The 21,760-nt window shown below is 42.6% G+C and overlaps 1 protein-coding gene across 1 annotated transcript in view; it reads right to left on the reverse strand.

The window, feature by feature from the left end:
• Positions 1 to 21,760, reverse strand: part of LOC120528520 (sodium/bile acid cotransporter 7-A-like) — a 292,565-nt gene that overhangs the window by 5,442 nt on the left and 265,363 nt on the right. The window contains exon 8 of the mRNA XM_039752698.1: positions 2,652 to 2,797. Within this exon, the coding sequence (XP_039608632.1) occupies positions 2,652 to 2,797 (146 nt within the window). The remainder of the gene's footprint in view (positions 1 to 2,651; positions 2,798 to 21,760) is intronic.

The following is a 21,760-nucleotide window of genomic DNA, read 5'->3' on the forward strand; positions in this document are numbered from 1 at the left end:
GGGAAATGCAGGATTGTCATAAAATAAAAAAGATCTTATTCTCACAAAATTCTCTGTTACACTCTAAAGACCCAAAGAGCACGAAAAGCATAAAGGAGTTGCCAGGAAAGGTAATCCAAGGTACACCAAATCACAAACACAAGAATCCAAAGACAGGACAGCAGGTCAAAATCCAATAAATCACAATAAAACTGAACCGCCAGGAACTGTGGGAGACCCTCCTGATATATAGGGGCAGTTCCTAGTGGTGACTGGCAGGTGGCCCCGCCTCTTGGGGGACCAACCACAAAACACAAGGCACATAACAAAAGCAGCATATACACAAAGAAACCAAACAATACACCAAGCTATTATAATACATAATATTAAATCTCTAACGCAATTCATAACTTCTAACACAAACTAAAGCATCAAACCTGAACAAAGAAGACTTAAAACAAAGATCTGAACCCCAGCTAGAGGAGGAACCTGGCCTGGTCCTTTACTTTTTGAGCTTTTGATGTTGCAATATCACAATAGCACTGAAACAGAACTCCATCGAGAGAAGCAGACCTCAAGGATGTCCACTAATTTGTAACATAAAATAATGAATCGGTCAAGTAGACAAATGGTTATGGGCTCACGCGGCATCATATTAATTCCCATACTCTTTTTATTTTCTACAGGTAGATAAAGGAGGGATGAACCAGCAGCCATCCATCCATTCTCTTCCGCTTATCCGAGGTCGGGTCGCGGGGGCAGCAGCTTAAGCAGAGAGGCCCAGACTTCCCTCTCCCGCCACTTCTTCCAGCTCTTCCGGGAGAATCCCAAGGCGTTCCCAGGCCAGCCGGGAGACATAGTCCCTCCAGCGTGTCCTGGGTCTTCCCCGGGGCCTCCTCCCGGTTGGGCGTGCCCGGAACACCTCACCAGGGAGGCGTCCAGGAGGCATCCTGATCAGATGCCCGAGCCACCTCATCTGACTCCTCTCGATGCGGAGGAGCAGCGGCTCTACTCTGAGCCCCTCCCGGATGACTGAGCTTCTCACCCTATCTTTAAGGGAAAGCCCAGACACCCTGCGGAGGAAACTCATTTCAGCCGCTTGTATTCGCGATCTCGTTCTTTCGGTCACTACCCATAGCTCATGACCATAGGTGAGGGTAGCAGCGTAGATCGACTGGTAAATTGAGAGCTTTGCCTTATGGCTCAGCTCCTTTTTCACCACGACAGACCGATGCAGAGCCCGCATCACTGCGGATGCCGCACCGATCCGCCTGTCGATCTCACGCTCCATTCTTCCCTCACTCGTGAACAAGACCCGAGATACTTGAACTCCTCCACTTGGGGCAGGATCTCTCCCCAACCCTGAGAGGGCACTCCACCCTTTTCCGGCTGAGGACCATGCTCTCGGATTTGGAGGTGCTGATTCTCATCCCAGCCGCTTCACACTCAGCTGCGAACCGATCCAGAGACAGCTGAAGATCACGGCCTGATGAAGCAAACAGGACAACATCATCTGCAAAAAGCAGTGACCCAATCCTGAGTCCACCAAACCGGACCCCTTCAACACCCTGGCTGCGCTAGAAATTCTGTCCATAAAAGTTATGAACAGAATCGGTGACAAAGGGCAGCCCTGGCGGAGTCCAACTCTCACTGGAAACGGGCTCGACTTACTGCGGCAATGCGGACCAAGCTCTGACACCGGTTGTACAGAGACCGAACAGCTCTTATCAGGGGTCCGGTACCCCATACTCCCAGAGCACCCCCCACAGGATTCCCGAGGGACACGGTCGAATGCCTTTTCCAAGTCCACAAAACACATGTAGACCGGTCGGGCAAACTCCCATGCACCCTCCAGAACTCTGCTAAGGGTGAAGAGCTGGTCCACTGTTCCGCGACCAGGACGAAAACCACACTGTTCCTCCTGAATCCGAGGTTCGACTATCGGACAGACCCTCCTCTCCAGAACCCCCGAATAGACTTTTCCAGGGAGGCTGAGGAGTGTGATCCCTCTATAGTTGGAACACACCCTCCGGTCCCCCTTTTTAAAGAGGGGGATCACCACCCCGGTCTGCCAATCCAGAGGCACTGTCCCCGATGTCCATGCGATGTTGCAGAGACGTGTCAACCAAGACAGTCCTACAACATCCAGAGCCTTAAGGAACTCCGGGCGTATCTCATCCACCCCCGGGGCCCTGCCACCAAGGAGTTTTTTGACCACCTCGGTGACTTCAGTCCCAGCAGCCTTTTGCTGTAAAAACCTAAACCCCTTTGGGCCTGTGCAGGCCACAGAGCCAGCTACCTGAGTTTGGGGCAAGGCTGCCTAGGGTGAGTTTTGCCTTTGGAGCTCTGGTCTTGTCTTTGTGTATTTTGGGTTTTGACCACTCTTCTTTTTGTCCTTTTGATGTTGCAATATCACAATAAAACCAAAACAGAATGTCATCTAGAGGAGAAGCCTTCAAGGAGGTCCACTAATGTGTAACATAGAATAGTAAATCAGTCAGGTCAACAAATGGTTACGGACTCATGCGGCACCAAACGAATCCCATACTTTAAATGTTTTACAGTTAGGTAAAGGAGGACTGAACTAGCAGCCTTTCACTTTTACATGCCAGCACTTCCACCACTAGAGCACAGTGCCAGTCACAAGTGCATCTTAATGCTGTGCCCCTTACCTTTTGCCTTGTGGTCATCCAGGACTTTATCGTAGGAACTAAGACACTCCCCAACAGAATCTGTGCAGGATGGTATATGAGCAAAGGGACGGATATCAATGACAGATGCTCATATCCTTCAAATACAATCTTTAGCATTGGAATGCCTAAAAGAAAACAAAAGAAAATATGAGGTGACATTAAGATTGAACTTCAAAAAAACATACAACAAAATGAGAAGATTGATAAATCTGAGCTATGTGACAAAAGGTAACTCATTATTGTAACGGCAGCTTTCGATTTCAATACTCATCGTTCAACTAAAAATGCAAAAGAAGAAGAATTTAAGGTGATAAAAACCAGGGAAGTGCTGGAGTACCGTGAATCTGCGCCATTATGGTGAGTTTCGTGTTGACCGTTTTCCCGAGGTAACCTCCCAGAGTTCTCCAGGAGAGCGCTCGTGTGATGTCATTGGCACAACTTTACTTAACTCTGCACCGTTGGGATAATTCTAAAAGAGTTTAAGTGTCTTTCTCTGTATTCTCCTTGTCGGTTTTCTGCCTTATGATTCTGATTCTTGTCTCACATTTCTGGCTTGGCAAAAGATTTGTCTGTCTGGTTTTCACCACGGCGCATAGTCTGTTTCTGTTCTTATTTTATCTTCCAATCCTGAAATGAAGTCATTCGGCTTTGGCAGAACACATAGAAATTTCACTTTTGTGATACCAAAGGAAATCACTCCGTGTAAGATTTTACAATACAATAGAACTGATTGTACGCTTCAATAATACAAAATCAAGCAAATGAACTTCTACTAAGCCTGGGCTGCTGCTGGAAGAAGTGTTGGTGAGGTCAGCAGGGGGTGCTTACCCCATGGTCTAAAAATGGATCTCAATGTCCCAATGTAGTGACAGTGTACTGTAAAAATGGCAACGTTCTTCGGTTAAGACATAAAATCGAGGTCCTGACTCTCTGTGGTCATTAAAAATCCCTGGGCATCCTTCATAAAGAGTTGGGTGTATCCTGATGTCCAAGGCCAAGTCATTCTGGCCACTAATTATCCCCCATATCTAACTGTCTCTCTCTCACCTCTTCACCATTTAACAGCTAATGTGTGGTGATATACTGGTGTCAAAATGGCTGCCATTGCATCATCCAGGTGGATGCTACACATTAGCTGTGGTTGAAGTGGCTCCCCACTCCCTGGAGTGCTTTGAGTGGTGAGAAAAGTGCTATATAAATGTAAAGAATTATTATTATAACTACAAGGATGTTGTGATCTGAAAAGCCCGGACCCAGAGTTGTGTTGCATGCTCTTCATGCCAACTCTTGGCTCATCCAGTTGATTGATAGATAGATAGATAGATAGATACTTTATTAATCGCAAGGGGAAATTCACATAATCCAGCAGCAGTATACTGATACAAAGAAACAATATTAAATTAAATAGTAATAAAAATGAAAAAATGAAAAAGCAGACAAGAATAAGAACGATCTACTCAGTGGAGCAAGACGGTGACAAAAGTCTGCCACTGAAGCTACTCCTCTGTCTGGAGATGATCCTGTTCAGTGGATGCAGTGGATTCTTCATGATTGACAGGAGTTTGCTCAGCGCCCGTCGCTCTGCCACAGATGTCAAACTGTCCAACTTTACTCCTACAATACAGCCTGCCTTCTTAACAAGTTTGTCTAGGCGTGAGGCGTCTTTCATCTTTATGCTGCCACCCCAGCACACCATCATGTAGAAGTTTTTTTTTTTAAGTAGATGGTTTGATGTTTTTCCTTCTAGCCACCAAAGTAGAAGAGGTGGACACCATGGACCCCCCCAGAGGTTTAATTTCTCCAGGAACACTGCTGATTGCAGTTTCTTCTTCTCTGTTGTCAGCTGGCCATTGTTCAATAATGGATTAATGAACAGATATTTTCGGGCTCTACTTACTGTATATGTTGTAGGGTACAGCCCAGACACAGACAGGTAGACATGATCTTTCTCCACACACGTTTATTTACAATCCTAATTACAAGTAGTAAGTGCACAAACCCAGTGCCTCAGCACCAATCACCCCTTTAAGTCCAGGCCGCACAATAATGCCTTCTCAGTCTTCAGACCACCTCCACTCCTCTCCTCCGAGCTCCGTCCACTTCCACCCGACTCTTGCCCTCGAATGGAGGGAGGCGGCCACTTTTATACTGTGCTTCCTGAGGAGCCTCCACTGACACACCCCCGTGTGGCGGAAGTACCAGCTATGTAGTCGGAAGCCCTCCAGGTGTCCCTGATCCTCTTCCCCCCAGCACTTCCTGGTGTGGCAGAAGTGCTGAGGACCAGGGCTCCCAAGGCATTGGGGTGGCTCCTGGCAGTGACTAAGGGCCCCTACAGGGTTGGGCTTCCAAGCCCTCTACCCGTGGCCCCGAACACAACCAGGGCGGTCACCCCCTCGTGGTCTGGAGAAGGCACAAGCCCTCCTCCGGTCCTCCTGGGCATCCCGGCTGGGTACCACCCCCAGCCGCGTGCCACAATGTATCAGTATTGAGCCACTTTTCTTTGTTGTCTGTTTAAACAAGTCCGTATTCATTCCATAATTAAGACTGCGTTTGGATCTACCCATGGACCTCAGGTGAAGGGGGCTACAAAGAACTGAACTAAAAAGTGAAGGAGGAGGAACCCAAGTCCTGTGCTGCTGATGACATGCATTATTAGGCAAAGGTCTTTGCCATCGGCGTGAAGCCAATGTGCCCAAGAAGCCTCTTCTCTCATCCAGAGGGCAAACAGCCTCCTAAACTGGCACAACTGGCAAGTGAGAATCCATGTATGCTGGTGACAGTGCTGCACCCGGACAGCAAAGTTCTCCTCTTTATTCATTGTTAGTAGAATCAAGAGTTTCATGTTTCATAAAAATAAAAAAAAAATAAAAAAGAGTGATTTTTAAAGTCTGAATTATTCAGCAATGGGAATTATTTATTGGCTATGCATTTATTATTTATATTTATACAACATGAAATCCAGAGAGACCACTTGTCATTTATTGGGACGTTTCATCAGCGGGTACTCGTATGCCACGATCTTCCAATGACAATGGGGCAGAACAAAACGCAACAAAACACAAAACTTTACGCATATTTCAGTTTATTTAATAACTTGTGATGAGCGCCATTGACTCAGGTATCTGATCAAGTTACCAATCCATTACTTTTTCAGTTATTAATAAATAATCTCAAATTTGGTTCTTTTCATTTTAAAGGATTTTTGTGATTGTTCTCTTAAGACAGGTGATGTGTAAGCAGGAGGTACAAACAGAGTAGAGAGGTGAAAAGCACAAAGAAATACGATTATTGTGTGGAGGGGGACAGGCGGTCAGGAGCAGGAGTGCAGTGCAGGACTGAAGCAATGGCCGCGTGTTTGTGTTTAATCAGCTTGTCACTTGATCTCTGTGTGTTTTAACAAAGCGGCACTTACATGTGTACCAGCAAAAATATTCAGTCCCTTGAAAGCCATCATCACTTTCCACATGACAAAAGACTTGCACACATATTTATCCATTCAGTATTTTTAATGTGAACTCTTACGCTATAACAATACATTTCCATTTTCTGTAGATATTTAACTGAAGAAGAAGAAAACCTCCAAAGTTTGTGTTTGAGCAAGAATTTAAACCTCTGTGTTTCAGAAGCTCCAGGTTTATGCATATGACAAATGAATCATTTGGCAGTCATAATGAAACATAATTAGGTACGACTTGTGAGTCCTGTATATGGCCCCTTTGTAAGGCCGCTGTCTTTGTTGAACAATCACTGCAAAAATGAAGACAAAGGAGCGTCCTGCTGATGTGAGAAACAAAGTCACTGAAATGCACCAGGCAAGAAAGGGCTACAAAAAATATCAAAGAGTTTCAATGTCCCATTAAGAACTGCTGGATCCATCATCAGAAAGTGGAAGGTTCATCATGGCACCCCGACTCCTACTTGAACAGGCCATCAGTGAAAACTAAACATCAGATCAGGATGTCAACTAAAAATCCAACCGTCAGTTTCAGAAGTCTGCAGTGCTCTTTGACTGAAACTGGAGTGAAGGTCCAGGGGGGTCCACAGTTTCAAGAGCTCTCCATTAAACAGGCCTCTATAGGAGGGGAGCAAGAAATGAAGCCATTCCTTAAGAAGGTCCACAGAAAAGCACGTATGGCATTTGCTACAAAGCATGAGTTAAGATGTGCAAGAAGGTTTTACGGTCAGATGAGACCAAAATAGAACTTTATGACCAGACGTCAAAGAGGTGTATGTATGGCGTAAAACTAACACTGGCCGGCCATGCCTCAAGAAACACCAGACCTAGGGTGAGATATGGCGATGACTGCAGCATCATGCTACGGAGATGCTGGGACTGGGAATCTTGTCAGAGTTGAAGGAACAATGGATGGACACAAATCACACACAATACTGCAGGAGAACTTGTTCCTGTCTGCTATGAACCTACGGCTCAGGAGAAGATTCATCTTTCAACATGACAAGGGGTCTAAGCATAAGGCCAAAACGACACTAGAATGGCTCGAAAACAGAAAGGTGAATGTTCTGGAATGGCCAAGTCAAAGCCCTGATCTTAACCATATTGAGAATCTGTGGCACTGTTTGAAAACTGCTGTCCAGAGGCGCCATCCCACCAACGGAGAGGGTCTCGATCGATTCTGCCAAGAAGAATCCCTCCTGAACAATCTGCAAAACTGGAACATACTTACATACCAAAATAATGAAGGCTGTTATTGTCACTTTGGAGGTTTCCTTCCTTCTGGTAAATATCTACAGAAAATGGAAATGTACTCATACAGCATAAGCGTTCACATTAAAAATACTGAAGGGATAAATATGTGTGCAAGTCTTTTGTCATGCGGAAAATGATGATGGGGACCGAATACTTTTGCATGCCACTGTTGTTATTAGTATAATCTAGGCTTGTGTTTAAACTGAGAATCGTTCACAGTGCTCTGCGCCTGCCGTGTCATGAGTGCACATCAGAAGGTCATCTTCCAAGTTTTTCACAGGTAGATGATGCCACCCCAAGCCGAGATAGGGCACTGCCTCTGCTAACTACCTTGTCTTCTCTGTGCAGCACAGAAAGACCAAACTCCGCTAATTTCGGTCCTTGGGCTTTAAATTTGAGATCACTGATGGCTTAAGTGACCCAGGAGTGGAGCTCCACCACCTGACCGAAAAAAAAAGCCTTGCTAAAAGAAGCTCTGATTAGCCCGGTTGCTGAGGGTCAACCTCACGCCATCACGCATTATTTTGTTTGTATTTTCTAGCAAGCAAATGGGGACAGCAGGCTTGGCACCTCAAACTGCACCACCCCAGGTGCCGTTTACAAAATAAGTTGTATTGTGTTGTATTGTACTGAGTGTGCTGAAGCTTATAGCAGTGGTCAACGTTGCTGCCCCCCTTGCATTTTAGGTCTTCATGTAACATCAAAGCAGTCAAACAGTTTCGGTCAACATACACTGTCACACACGAACGATTTGGGAGACAATTTCAGGGCTCATCTGTTAGCAATTCCACCCCAAGTCACCTAATGTCTCTCCTTTCCTTTTGCCTTTAGACTGATGGCGTGTGAATTGTGATGTCACACCCGTGAACCCACCTCTTCCTTAAGAGCCACCACCACCTATGACATGAGTCTGAGAAGACATTGCATCAGGATGGTTGTTGCTATTTTTTGTCAATTGCTATTATTTTTTTTTAATCATCAACCTATTTTACAGAGATTGCCATTCAGTTACCCAACACTTTATCCTTTTGTTTTACAACACTTATTTCTTTGATGCACTGCAGCACAGGATCAGTAAAAATTAAAGAAGACTGACAGTGTCAGCCTGGCACAACATTCGACCAAGTCAACGGATATGAAAGATGGAACATTTCACATTTTTTATTCACCTCATCTAAGAGTCAGTTATTACATTTCTGTTTATTAAATAGTTTTTTAGCAATGAGTCACACTGAAAAGTAACAGAGGTAACAGAATGTGTTAGTAGACGACATTAAATACGCACTTTTAGATGGCACTTTACAATGGAGTTAAAAAGGAAGCACAAAGAGGCTTGTGGCGGTTCAATGGCTTTCATACACAGTACACTGCAATTCTAGTGAGGAGACAATGGCATCAGCTGATGTGTGTTAGTAGTGGAGGGTCCGTGACTAATTGTCGTTCAGTTTTATTAATTGTAACATTTATCGAAAATATGCCCAATAGAGTCATATCCAATAATTAGTGTTTTATCTTGGTAGAGTAATATAAACTGCTCAAAAAAAATTAAAGGAACACTTTGAAAACACATCAGATCTCAATGGGAAAAAGAAATCCTCCTGGATATCTATACTGATATAGACTGGGTAATGTGTTAGGAACGAAAGGATGCCACATCGTTTGATGGAAATGAAAATGATCAACCGACAGAGCCCTGAATTCAAAGACGCCCCAAAAATCAGAGTGAAAACATTATGTGGCAGGCTAGTCCATTTTGTCAAAATTTAATTGCAGCAACTCAAAATTGTACTCAGCACTTTGTATGGCCCCTGTGTTCTTGTATACATGCCTGACAACATCGGTGCATGCTTCTAATGAGATGACAGATGGTGTTTTGGGGGATCTCCTCCCAGATCTGGACCAGGGCATCACTGAGCTCCTGGACAGTCTGAGGTGCAACCTGGTGGCATTGGATGGACCAAAACATAATGTCCCAGAGGTGTTCTATTGGATTTAGGTCAGGAAAGTGTGGTGACCAGTCAATGGTATCAATTCCTTCATTCTCCAGGAACTGCCTGCATACTCTCACCACATGAGGCCAGGAATTGTCGTGCACCAGGAGGCACAGTACCAGCATAGGGTCTGACAATGGGTCCAAGGTCACCCTCATGAAGTCTTTCTGGTTGTTTGGTCAGAGACATTCACACCAGTGGCCTGCTGGAGGTCATTTTGTAGGGCTCTGGCAGTGCTCATCCTGTTCCTCCTTGCCCAAAGGAGCAGATACTGGTCCTGCTGATGGGTTTTGGACCTTCTATGGCCCTCTCCAGCTCTCCTAGAGTAACTGCTTGTCTCCTAGAATCTCCTCCATGCCCTTGAGACTGTGCAGGGAGACAGAAAAACCTTCTGGCATTGACACGTATTGATGTGCCATCCTGGAGAAGTTGGACTACCTGTGCAACCTCTGTAGGGTCCAGGCATCGCCTCATGCTACCAGTAGTGACACTGACTGTAGCCAAATGCAAAACTAGTGAAGAAACAGTCAGAAAAGATGAGGAGGGAAAAATGTCAGTGGCCTCCACCTGTTAAACCATTCCTGTTTTGGGGGTCATCTCATTGTTGCCCCTCTAGTGCATCTGTTGTTAATTTTATTAACACCACAGCAGCTGAAACTGATTAACAACCCCCTCTGCTACTTAACTGACCAGATTAATATCCCAGAAGTTTCATTGACTTTATGCTATACTCTGATTAAAAAGTGTTCCTTTAATTCTTTTGAGCAGTATATATATTGCTCTACTTTCCCCTATTGTATTATTTATATGTAGCCTTAGAATGCCTAATCTCACCGACTTACCACTGTTTATAAAGGTATTATTTTATATAACTTATCCACACCTTCCCTTCTATATCTATAACCTCAGGTAATTAGATGTAGTAAAAAGACAAGCCGGAGTTAAGTTACACATAAAATAATGTATTACCGATAATATTCATAAATAATAACAAAATGCAAAGTACATTTGAATATTGGCAACCATACAACCTGATTAAATGGTGATGTGTAGTTCAGGTGGCACAGTAACTTGTAGTTACTTAAAATGCCTCTAGTTAAGGCATCATTGGTGCTCAGCTTTCTTCAGAACAGGCCTTAAGCCTGGTCAATAAGGCTGAAGCTGAGCTGTGCTCTCCATTGCGCTGTTCTTCTTAGTTCATAGTGTGATGGTCTTCATCAGTTGTTAGTAAGAGAGAGATTGTGAGGTTAAGCACATACATTTATAGATGTCCTGTCCAACCCCTACAGCCAATAGGACACCATGATACTTAAAGGCCTCTGAGACAAGCCAATTCCAAACAGCCATACCTCAGATCAATGGGGGAAATGGAACATCTTAACACCTGCCACCAAACCATAAGTTAAACATACTGGCTTCCTTGTGGGGGGGTTGAAAGACTTTAGCAGAGAAATACTCGCCCTATCCTCTCCCAACTGTGTCGCAAAATTACAAAGAGACTTAGTCGTAAGGGGGTGGAGGGTGGCAAACACGAATGCCTCTCACCAAAGTAACGCTAAATTACATTGCTTTACCTAAATTACAAATAAAGACATACAAAATATTTATCAAGTTATATGCAAAATCTCTCATCACAACAATTAGCAATTGAAAAATATTTATTAAGGGCGGCACGGTGGCGCAGTGGGTAGTGCTGCAGCCTCGCAGTTAGGAGACCTGGGTCTCCCTGTGTGGAGTTTGCATGTCTCCCCGTGTCTGCGTGGGTTTTCTCCCACAGTCCAAAGACATGCAGGTTAGGTGCATCGGTGATTCGAAATTGTCCCTAGTGTATGCTTGGTGTATGTTTGTGTGCCCGGTGGTGGGCTGGCGCCCTGCCCAGGGTTTGCACCCTGTGTTGGCTGAGATTGGCTCCAGCAGACCCCCATGACCCTGTAGTTAGGATATAGCAGGTTGTATAATGGATGGATGGATGGATGGATGGAAATATTTTTTAATACAACATAACCAATTCTGGCATAAAATCAGCATCAATATTACCCTACGAAAGGAAAAAAGGAACTGAAATAAGTCCCCAGCCCCCACTACCCATTAATATTAGTTAAAACACAGTAACTCATCAAAATCATATAAATTAGTAAGAACTTGGAAAGGAACTGATTGATTGAACAACAGGAATATGAATGGTACACGATGGGCATGAAGGTCAGGGGCATGCCGTAACTGTTTGTGTATATTGGGGGCCGAATTATCAGGGCTGGGCACTAGAGATAAGGGGCTTAAACCACGGAGGCCCTCCATCTCTCAACACCTCTGTCCATTTTGAAACCCATCCTGTGTTTATATCTCTTAGGGTGGCTGTGCCTTTCCTGCGTTATTGAAAAGAGTTCAAACACCACTTTAGCTGCAGGTTGGTAATGTCAGTTCTTTTCAATAATAGTCTGCAGATAATATTAATTCAATCGATTCAGTTTCATATAAGCCGATTGCCTTCCCCTTCTGTTTATTTCCAGAGAAGTTGACTTTTTTTGTCCTCTGTTAGTTAACTTACCTAAAGGCATCAGGAGAGGGCGCTGCTGTGTGGGCTGTTTGTGCCCGCGTCTGACTGACTTGCATTGGAGTCCAGGAGGATAACGTACAAAATTTATGAAATTCAAGCAATCGCTCTCAAGGTAAAATTGAAACAGTAAACTCATTCCTAGTTGAAGTCGCACCAAACGTGTTTTCCATTTTAAGATGGACGTGTTCACAAACGTATTAATGCTTTTCAATTTGAAAAATCTGTACAGCGTGATCTATTTCAGAATTGAATTGTCTCGACAAATTTCTTTGAAGAATAATGGAGTCAAATCTTAACAAAACTGGTCCCTGTGGGGGTGAGTTATTTCCTGATGACAGACAGACAGATACCTGAGGAAGTGAAGTCACTGATGGGCCTTTTTGGTGACTGCTGTGGTGTGTTCTGTCCACCTAAGATCATTGGTGATGGTAGCCCCCAGGAATTAAAACTGTTGTCTCTTTCCACAGCCTCACCCCCAATGTAAATGGGGCTGTGATTTACCTGCTGCTTTCTTTTTATTCATTGACCATCTCTTTAGTCTTGCGGATGTTCTGAGAGAGGTTACTGTCCTGACGTCACTTTGACTATGATGGTGGAATTGTCAATAAACTTTATGCTATCGGAGCCGTTTACTTGTTTCTCTTTCTTTTTTTTTTAAACCAGTTGCAACTGGGAAACATGAAAAGTCGAGTGAACCTTAAAGTGAGCAGGTGAGGCTACACAACAACTGGTGTTACAATACCTTAGGAGCCAAGTTACGAGAAGGAACCTGTCAGAGCCGGATTAAGACCTTTAGAGGCCCTAAGCACTTAAAAGATTTTGGTGCCCCCATAAATATCTAATTCAAAATATAAACAATAATAAACTGTGAAATAAAATTTTATTTTTCGAAAATTATTTAATGTCTGGCAATGCTGCTCTGCATTTATTCTCAGTAGATTACTGAACAGGACAGTTGACACGAACAAGACAAGAATGATCATGTGAGCCTCAGTGGACCATGTGGCAGTTAACAGATTCTAAATTTGTTGTATATATCATTATCCTCTATTATTACTATTTTATTATTATTTTTTATCATTGTATATTGTGAGACATTATAATAATAAAACAAATCCTGGGAAGAGACGAGACTTTTTAGCCTGGGACGAGATGTAACTTTTTCAAAGAGACACTTTCACGTCCCGTAAGATGAGACTTAACCATGCCCAGGGCCGGAAATAAAAGACAAAGAGTAGATAACAAAGTAGAACGTCATAAAGAATTAAAAAACGTTGGCGATACACATGCAGAGCAGGTTAGAGATAATGGAAGTACGAAAATTCAAAAATCTCAAAAAAATGATAGTAAAGATCATATTAGTGCAAACAAATGGAAATTATTACTCGGTGAAATAATGGAACAGCAAAAAGAGATTGAACATATTGTTCGGATTTAAACTTTAAGACGGAGACTTGTAGATCGTCTAATTTGAGTTGCCAACAGGGAAAAGTAGTGTTTCTTCACAATGAAGAGGCCTATCCACAAGAATTAAAAGATTTGTTGTTTGGTGAAAGTGAAATCCACATACGCGAGCGGCAGAGATGTGAAGTGGCTGGCGCGTAGCACAGGCCAGGGGGGTTGGCGAGTGAAGCGAGCAGGGAGAAAAACCTCCAAGTTTTATATTAATTCAATTCCGTTTGGTTTTATATAATACTGTTGGTGCAGACAATGACTCTATCATCTGTGTGGCTCAACAGAAATTGAGATTCAGCAGACCCTGTGCCCATTGCAGCCTCAGCTTTCTGTGCTTGCCTGACAAAAGTGGAACCCAATATGTTCTTCTACTGCTGTATATATTGTTTTTTGAAGAATATCTGCTCATTTTGAATTTCATGCCAGCAACACAACTCTAAACAGCTGGGCTGGGGTCCTGTTCACCACTGTGTCTCATCCCTTCATCTTTTAACAACATTCTGTAAATGCTGGGAGCTGAGAAGACCATTTGCTGTAGTTTTGAAAATGAAATGTCCCATCCGTGCCAAATGTAGGAAACAAGTGAGCTTAATATATATCCAGAGTGCTAAGGACCTCAGACTGGGCTAAAGGTTTACCTTCCAACAAGACAATGACCCTAAGCACACAGCTAAAACAACTCTGTGACTGTTCTTGAATGGCCCAGCCAGAGCCCTGACGTAAACCCAATTGAGCATCTCTGGAGAGACCTAAAAATGGCTGTCCACCAACGTTTACCATCCAACCTGACAGAACTGGAGAGGATCTGCAAGGAGGAATGGCAGAGGATCCCCAAATCCAGGCGTGAAAAACTTGTTGCATCTTTCCCAAGAAGACTCCTGGCTGTATGAGCTCAAAAGGGGGCTTCTACTAAATACTGAGCAAAGGGTCTGAATACTTAGGACCAGGTGAGATTTCAGTTTTTTTTTTTTAGTAAATCTGCAACAATTTCAAAAATTCTTTTTTTTGTCTGTCAATATGGGGTGCTGTGAGTACATTAACGAGGGAAAAAATTAATTTAAATGATTTTAGCAAATGGCTGCAATATAACAAAGAGTGAAAAATTGAAGGGGGTCTGAATACTTTCCGTACCCACTGTATACATAAAGGGTTGGGCAAATGTAGGTTTACAGTTGTTTGCATGGAAAAAGGCATGCAGATTATGATTATTATTATAGCTTTACTAACTCAACAGCTTCATAGCAGTATTAACTTTATTAACGCAAAAGAATGTTATAATGGGACAGCGTACTTGGGTTTAATCTGACAAGTGTTCAAAGTGCTAGCCTTCATCATTTACACATTCTTGTAGTCTGCTAAATGAGGATGTGAAATAATAACAATAATAATAAGGCAAGAGACAAATACGAAGACAAACAATACAAATAAATTATACAATAATTAATAAATAATACAAGAATAAACTTTGTGTTTTACTTACTCACAACTGTAAAGCTACCTTTGCACACCTCTGTAATCTATCTATATATCTATATACATATACTCAGCAAAAAAAGAAACGTCCTCTGACTTTCAACTGTCTTTACTTTCAGTAAACTTAATGTGTAAATATTTGTATGAACACTAAGAGAGTCAACACCATAAGACATAAACTAAACATGTTTCACAATGTGTCTCTGAATGAAGGGAGGCTCAAAATCAAAAGTACCAGTCAGTCTCTGGTGTGGCCACCAGCTGCTTGAAGTACTGCAGTGCATCTCCTCCTCATGGACTGGACCAGATTTGTCAGTTCTTGCTGTGAGATGTTACCCCACTCTTCCACCAAGGCACCTGCAAGTTCCTGGACATTTCTGGGGGGAATGGCCCTAGCCCTCACCCTGTGATCCAACAGGTCCCAGACGTGCTCAATTCCTTGACGATAAACACGAATCCGTCCATCACCCCTGGTGAGATAAAACCGTGACTCATCAGTGAAGAGCACTTTTTGCCACTCCTGTCTGGTCCAGCGAAGGTGGGTTTGTGCCCATAGGCGGCGTTGTTGCTGGTGATGTCTGGTAAGGACCTGCCTTACAACAGGCCTACAAGCCCTCAGTCCAGCCTCTCTCAGCCTATTGTGGACAGTCTGAGCGCTGATGGAGGGATTGTGTGTTCCTGGTGTGACTCGGGCAGTTGTTGTGGCCATCCTGTACCTGTCACGCAGGTGTGATGTTCGGATGTACCGATCCTGTGCAGGTGTTGTTACGTGGTCTTCCACTGCGAGGATGATCAGCTGTCCTTCCTGTCTCCCTGTAGCGCTGTCTTAGGCGTCTCACAGTGCGGACATGACAATTTATTCAGCAGTCCTCATGCCTCCCTGCAGCATGCCTAATGCACGTTCACGCAGATGAGCAGGGACCCTGGGCATCTTTCACAGTCGGTAGACAAGTCTCTTTAGTGTCCTGCGTTTTTAGAACTGTGACCTTAAGTGCCTACTTTCTGTAAGCTGTTAAGGTCTTAACGACCATTCCACAGGTGCATGTTAATTGATTGATTAGGGTTAATTGAACATGCATGGAAAACATTGTTTAAACCCTTTACAATGAAGATCTGTAAAGTTATTTGGATTTTTAAAATATTATTGTTGAAATACACAGTCCTGGAAAAGGGACGTTTCTTTTTTTGCTGAGTATATATATATATATATATATATAGATATATAGATAGATAGATATGAAAAGCACTGTAAAATGGGACAGATATATAGGCAAGATTATTTATAACAGACATAAAGAGCATTATATAAAATGAATACATATATACGCAGGGCACAACATGACAGACAGATATCAAATAACCACATAAGCAATGGATAGAGACATGAAAGGCATTATAAAACAGAACAGGTATATAAGCAAGACACTGTATGATAGCTATGAAAGGCACTATACAAAACATATATAGGCAAAATACCATATGATAGATAGATATGAAAGGCATTGCAAAATTGGATAGATATATAAGCTGGACAAAGTATGATAGGAAAGGCAACAAAAAAAGGACAAAAATTTTAACAGATATGAAAAGCACTAAATAACATATATGTATATCTATATATATAAAATTCTTTTCGTGTTTGAAACGGAAATTACGTATGACCACAACAGTCAGGTTACACAGAGAAAGTGAGACAGAAGCAGATCGAGAGAGAAGGCTCGCTGGCTCGACGATCCACGTACAGTATATGATAAACACGATTGACGGCCTCACAAACACCCGAACAACGTGCTGAACAGAATCGAATTCGATGGATGCAGTATTCACAGGCTATCACGTCACACAAGCGTCAGGGTCTGTATATGGAGGGATTCAATTATAACATTGAAAAAGATTATTGCCTACATCCAAAAGTTACAATAGGAGAAATGGACATCATGTGTGAGTACTGCCAAGCACAGAGGGTTACATTTGAATCACGTGGGATGTGTTGTTCAGACGACATTAATGCCGTTGCCTCATGAGAGCCACACATTTTTCCCTTCCACTCAAGTGAGCGAAGCCACTGGGTAATCTGCTAGTATATAGATATAAAAACGAGGATCTATATGATGGATCAGTATGAAAGGCACAGTAAATTGGGCTCAATCTAAAAGCAGAACTATTTAATAGTTATGGAAGGCGCTACATAAAATTGATAGATGCACAAGGAAGAAACTATACGCCAGACACCATATAACAAATGGATATATATATCTATTTGTCGTATACACAAGGAAGGCACTATATGACAGATAGCTAGACGGAGGGGCATAGTGGTCACTGCTTTGCACCTCAAACCCCGAGGTTGTGGGTTCAAATCCTGGTACTGACACTGCATGACCCTGAGCAGGTCACAAGTCAATTCACCTGCCCATGCTCCAATAGCATCTTAAATATTATGCAGCTGTATCTCACATAATATAAGTTGCCTTGGATAATGGGGTCAGTCAAGCAAGTCAATGAAATGTAAATGGAAATAAATGAACTGCTATATAATCAAGACACTATACAATAAATATGAAAGGCACTATATAAAATAAATACGTAAGCAAGACACTCTATTATAGATAGATATTTATGGCACAATATAAAAGCAATAAATGCAATAAGTAAGGCACCATATAATAACTTAGAAATAAAAAGAAATAAACAAGACATTATATAATATGCATGAAATGCATTTTAAACTAGGATATATAGGCAATACACTATATGAAGGACATGAAAGGCACTATATAAAATGGATATGCATATATATAAATATGAAACACACTATCAGACAGATAAATTAAATTAAATAAATAAATAAACAGGCTTGCAGGTGGCAGCACAATCAGGTCTGACCTGCTCAGATTGTGCCACAGACAGACAGGAAGGCGCTATATGGCAGATAGATGTGGTGATGTGGCTTTAATCACACAAGTCCCAGTATAAGACATAAACCAAAGCTCACGCCGATGCGTCACCCACCCAGTTTGTTTAGTGGCCCCCATGGCCTGAATCGGCGCCCGTATCTGAACTCCAAAATCTTTCTGTGGCTCACTGGAGGAAGGCAGCGCAACCCGTCTGCTGAGTGGCACCTCAAGATATTTAAACACACAGACGGATGTCACGTCTACTAACAATTTTTATTCCCCTTTCTCAATAAAAGAAAGTCTAATATTTGTGAGAAGTATAAAAGGAAGGGAAAAGACAATCTAACCAAATCTGTAAGAAAGTATATGAAACTGGAATAAAAACATGTCAAAATTTAATACAGTATTGATGAGCTCCTAGAGGAAGAAAGGAAAAGAAATAAATAAAAGCGGGCGCCGTCAATGACGCCGTGTACATTTCAATGAAAACTTTGATACAGCTATCATGGCAGCATAATAACTTGTAAATAAATTTTAATGCTCCGCTCGGTTGACTTGGTGTCACTTCTTCTGAAAGGCCCCTGTACAGCTCCCTGTGATGACATGTGACTTTACGGAGCAGCCATTGTGTATGCATTTGGTATTACTCAGAATCGTTGTGCTGAAAAATGTTTATAAAAGATTAATCAAAAATGTCTCTAATCTGCGATGCATTGTCTGAAAGGCGGTATAAACTGCATATTGCAAATGGACTCCTCTTCTGACTAAAGCAATTTCGAGCTGCAGCCTTTCCCTCTCTGCTAGACAAGCACACAGTGTGAGCAGATGAAGAGCACTTTCCCCGGCACATTACTACCTGTTCCGAACACTTGGGAAATCACTAATGTACGGCGAGCCACATTTCCATGTCAAGCATGACACATTTGTCAAGAATTACCCAACAGAATTTGACACTGCAGCCGACTCCATAAGGAGTGCTTTCAAGCGACATCTGCCAACAGTGTTTAAGTACAAACTTTCTTTTATCCAATACCCCAAGCAGCAGCGGTTAAAACAATGAGGACCCCCCATTCTTTACCGCGTTAATCTCCTGCTCTTGTGCGTTATTTCCCAAAAATGAGTAAGCAAGCAACGTTTTTTGGGACGGGTGCATTGATTTGGAAGCTGTGGGGATCCCCCATAAGTCACCCATCTGATGTCACACTCATGTCTGTCAATGTGCTGCTCGGCCATCTCTGACCTTGTACACTTTCATTTTTATTTACCGGTGTACCCCAAAATCCTTAGATATGTCTATTCCAGCTGACAGTGATGTGGCTCAAGAGAAATGACATGCCATAAATTCTACTCCTCTATGAAGCATTTTGTATAACACCTTTCAGAACTTTACAGAATTCAGCAACATTATATCGATATTTTCCGGGAATTTTACCGAAACTGAACCTGTTGCATTAAGAGAAAAGAATGATGTATGGATGATTTCATCATCATAACTGGCATAAGAGAAAGGTGCATTCTGTCACGATGCAACAAGCGGGGTGCGAGTTGGTATCATGTGGACAAATCAAACCCAGGTCACCGATTTGGATGTCACAGACGATGTGGCATTATTGGCGAAGATGCAGTCAGCTCTACAGGGTGTGAGCACATGGCTTGAGCAAGAAGCAGGGAAGATTGGTCAATATCATACCAATATCTTCTAGTTCTTCTACCAAAACCTGACTATTGCGTTAAGACCAAAGACGGATCAAAATCAAATGCGGTGTAAGACAAGAATGTATTCAGTCGTCATTCCTGTTCGTCCTATCCATAGATTTCAGCAGGTGACAGACGACAAGTAGTGCAAGAGTGGACCGATCAAACCCAACTCACCAATTTGGATTTGACAGATGATGTGGCATAATGAGCTGAAATGCAATCGGCTCTACAGGATGTGACCTCACAGATTGATCAAGAAACAGTGAAGATCTGTCAATGTTATGTTGTTACCATCTGAGACTTGTAGTAAAATTCGATCTGTTGTGTTAAGACCAAACAAGAATTTACAGATACATTTGACATCTAGTGTAAGACAAGGGTGTATTCTGGTGCCATTCCTATTCATCCTAGCGATTTAATGGTCATCAAGTAATGTGTCAGTTGGCATTCCATGGATCAATCAAACATGACTCGCAAATTTGGATTTCGTGAACAACGTGATGCTACTATCTAAGACACGTCCGACTCTAAAGGATGCGACCAGTTGGCTTGAGTAAGAAACAGGGAAGAGCAATAAACTTTATATCAATACCTTGTGGGATCTGTACCAAAACTCAACCTGTCACGTTAAAACCGAAGAAGGACATGCAAAAGAATTTCATATTGAAACTGGCGTGAGACAAGTGTGCATTCTGTCGCCATTCCCATTCATCCAAGCCAAGGATTTCACATTCTGCATGTGAAAACAAGTGGACCGTGATTTGGCATCCCATTAACCAATCAAACCCAACTTGCTGATTTGGATTTCGCAAACAATACAGTGTTGTTAGCTGAAACACCACCAGCTCTACAGATTGCAAACCATGTGGCTGATCAAGAAGCAAGAAAGATTAGTCTTTGGATCAATATAGAGAAAACAAAGATTATGTAGGTGAAATGAAGTATAAAACCGTAGGAGGCAAGATAGCCGACAGGTTGACCGAGTTCACATATTTGGGTAGCATTGCAGGGGATGGCTGTGCAGGTGAAGCTGTGGCAGTACAGGGTGGTCCACATCTAATTATGCAGATCCAGATCGTCTGGATGACTATGATTTATGCAGGGACGATTCCGGTTCGGCGCGAAGACGATTCTTCATGTCATCAGTTCGCACACTTCTCGATGGTCCGGGATTTTTTGGGTGATTTTCTATGTAATAAGCTTAATAAGTTATAGCGTAATGAAAATTGCATAATTAGATCTGGACCACCCTATATTCCAAAGAATGCATTGAACATTGTTGACGTGACTTTACAACAGCATTGTAGTTCAAACTACTGTACATGCTGGCAAGATGTGAAGGGCGACAAAGGGTAAACAGTATTTTGAACGATCCTAACTTTGAACGTACCAGAGTTCAAATGCTAAATTTGAGAGAAATATGATCTTAAATTTGAATGTTGCTTCTACGTTCGAACTGTGCATGCAGTGGGAAAAAAACACGCAGCAACAGATGGTACTTACGCGGTTTTTAGAACCATGGAAAGGATAAACTGGGCTTGAAGATGAATATTTTTCTACATGGTTAGCCAAAAAGAAGTGCCATATTTCAAATGTTTATTCTACAAACATGCTAAAAGATAAAATAAATTTCACTATGACATAAGAAAAGGTATAGAAAATAATTGTTTTCACTGTGGCCATCATTAGCGATTCACTCTTTAAGACGATTTCTGAACGCTCGCATAACTCGTGGTGATTTTGTGGCGAATAGCATCCTTGACGGCTTCAAGGTTTTGAGGTCGGTCTGTGTAGACCTTCAACTTGAGAAGAAATCACACAGAGCGAGATCAGGCGAATGTGAAGGCCAACTGACATCGCTGTGCAGGGAGACCAGCTTCCTCGGAAACACTTCCCGCAAAACTTTCATGGATCTCTGTGCCGTATGAGCTGTTGCTCCATTCTGTTGAAACAAGGAATCCGCCACATCCATTTCTTCCAGTTCTCTAGCATTTCAATGTAACGTTCTGAAATGATGGTGACCGTTGCTCCCCACTCCTCAAAAAAGTCATGGCCAAATTCCGTAACGGCGCACCAAACTGTAAAACGTGTGCTCACTGTCCGGGGGTCTCTTCAGCCCAGTAGCAAAAGTTTGGCTTATTTACACAACCAATCAAATGGAAATGTGCCTCGTCGCTGCACATGATGATGGCATCTCGATGAATGTTGGCGCACAACTCTCTATGGCTCTCTCAGCGAGTTCCTGCACTACCATCATTTTGTATGGATGGAAATTAAGGACCTCATGCAAAATCCTCCTCCAAGACGTG

The sequence above is a fragment of the Polypterus senegalus genome, chromosome 4 (assembly GCF_016835505.1).
Source record: "Polypterus senegalus isolate Bchr_013 chromosome 4, ASM1683550v1, whole genome shotgun sequence".
Lineage (NCBI taxonomy): Eukaryota > Metazoa > Chordata > Cladistia > Polypteriformes > Polypteridae > Polypterus > Polypterus senegalus.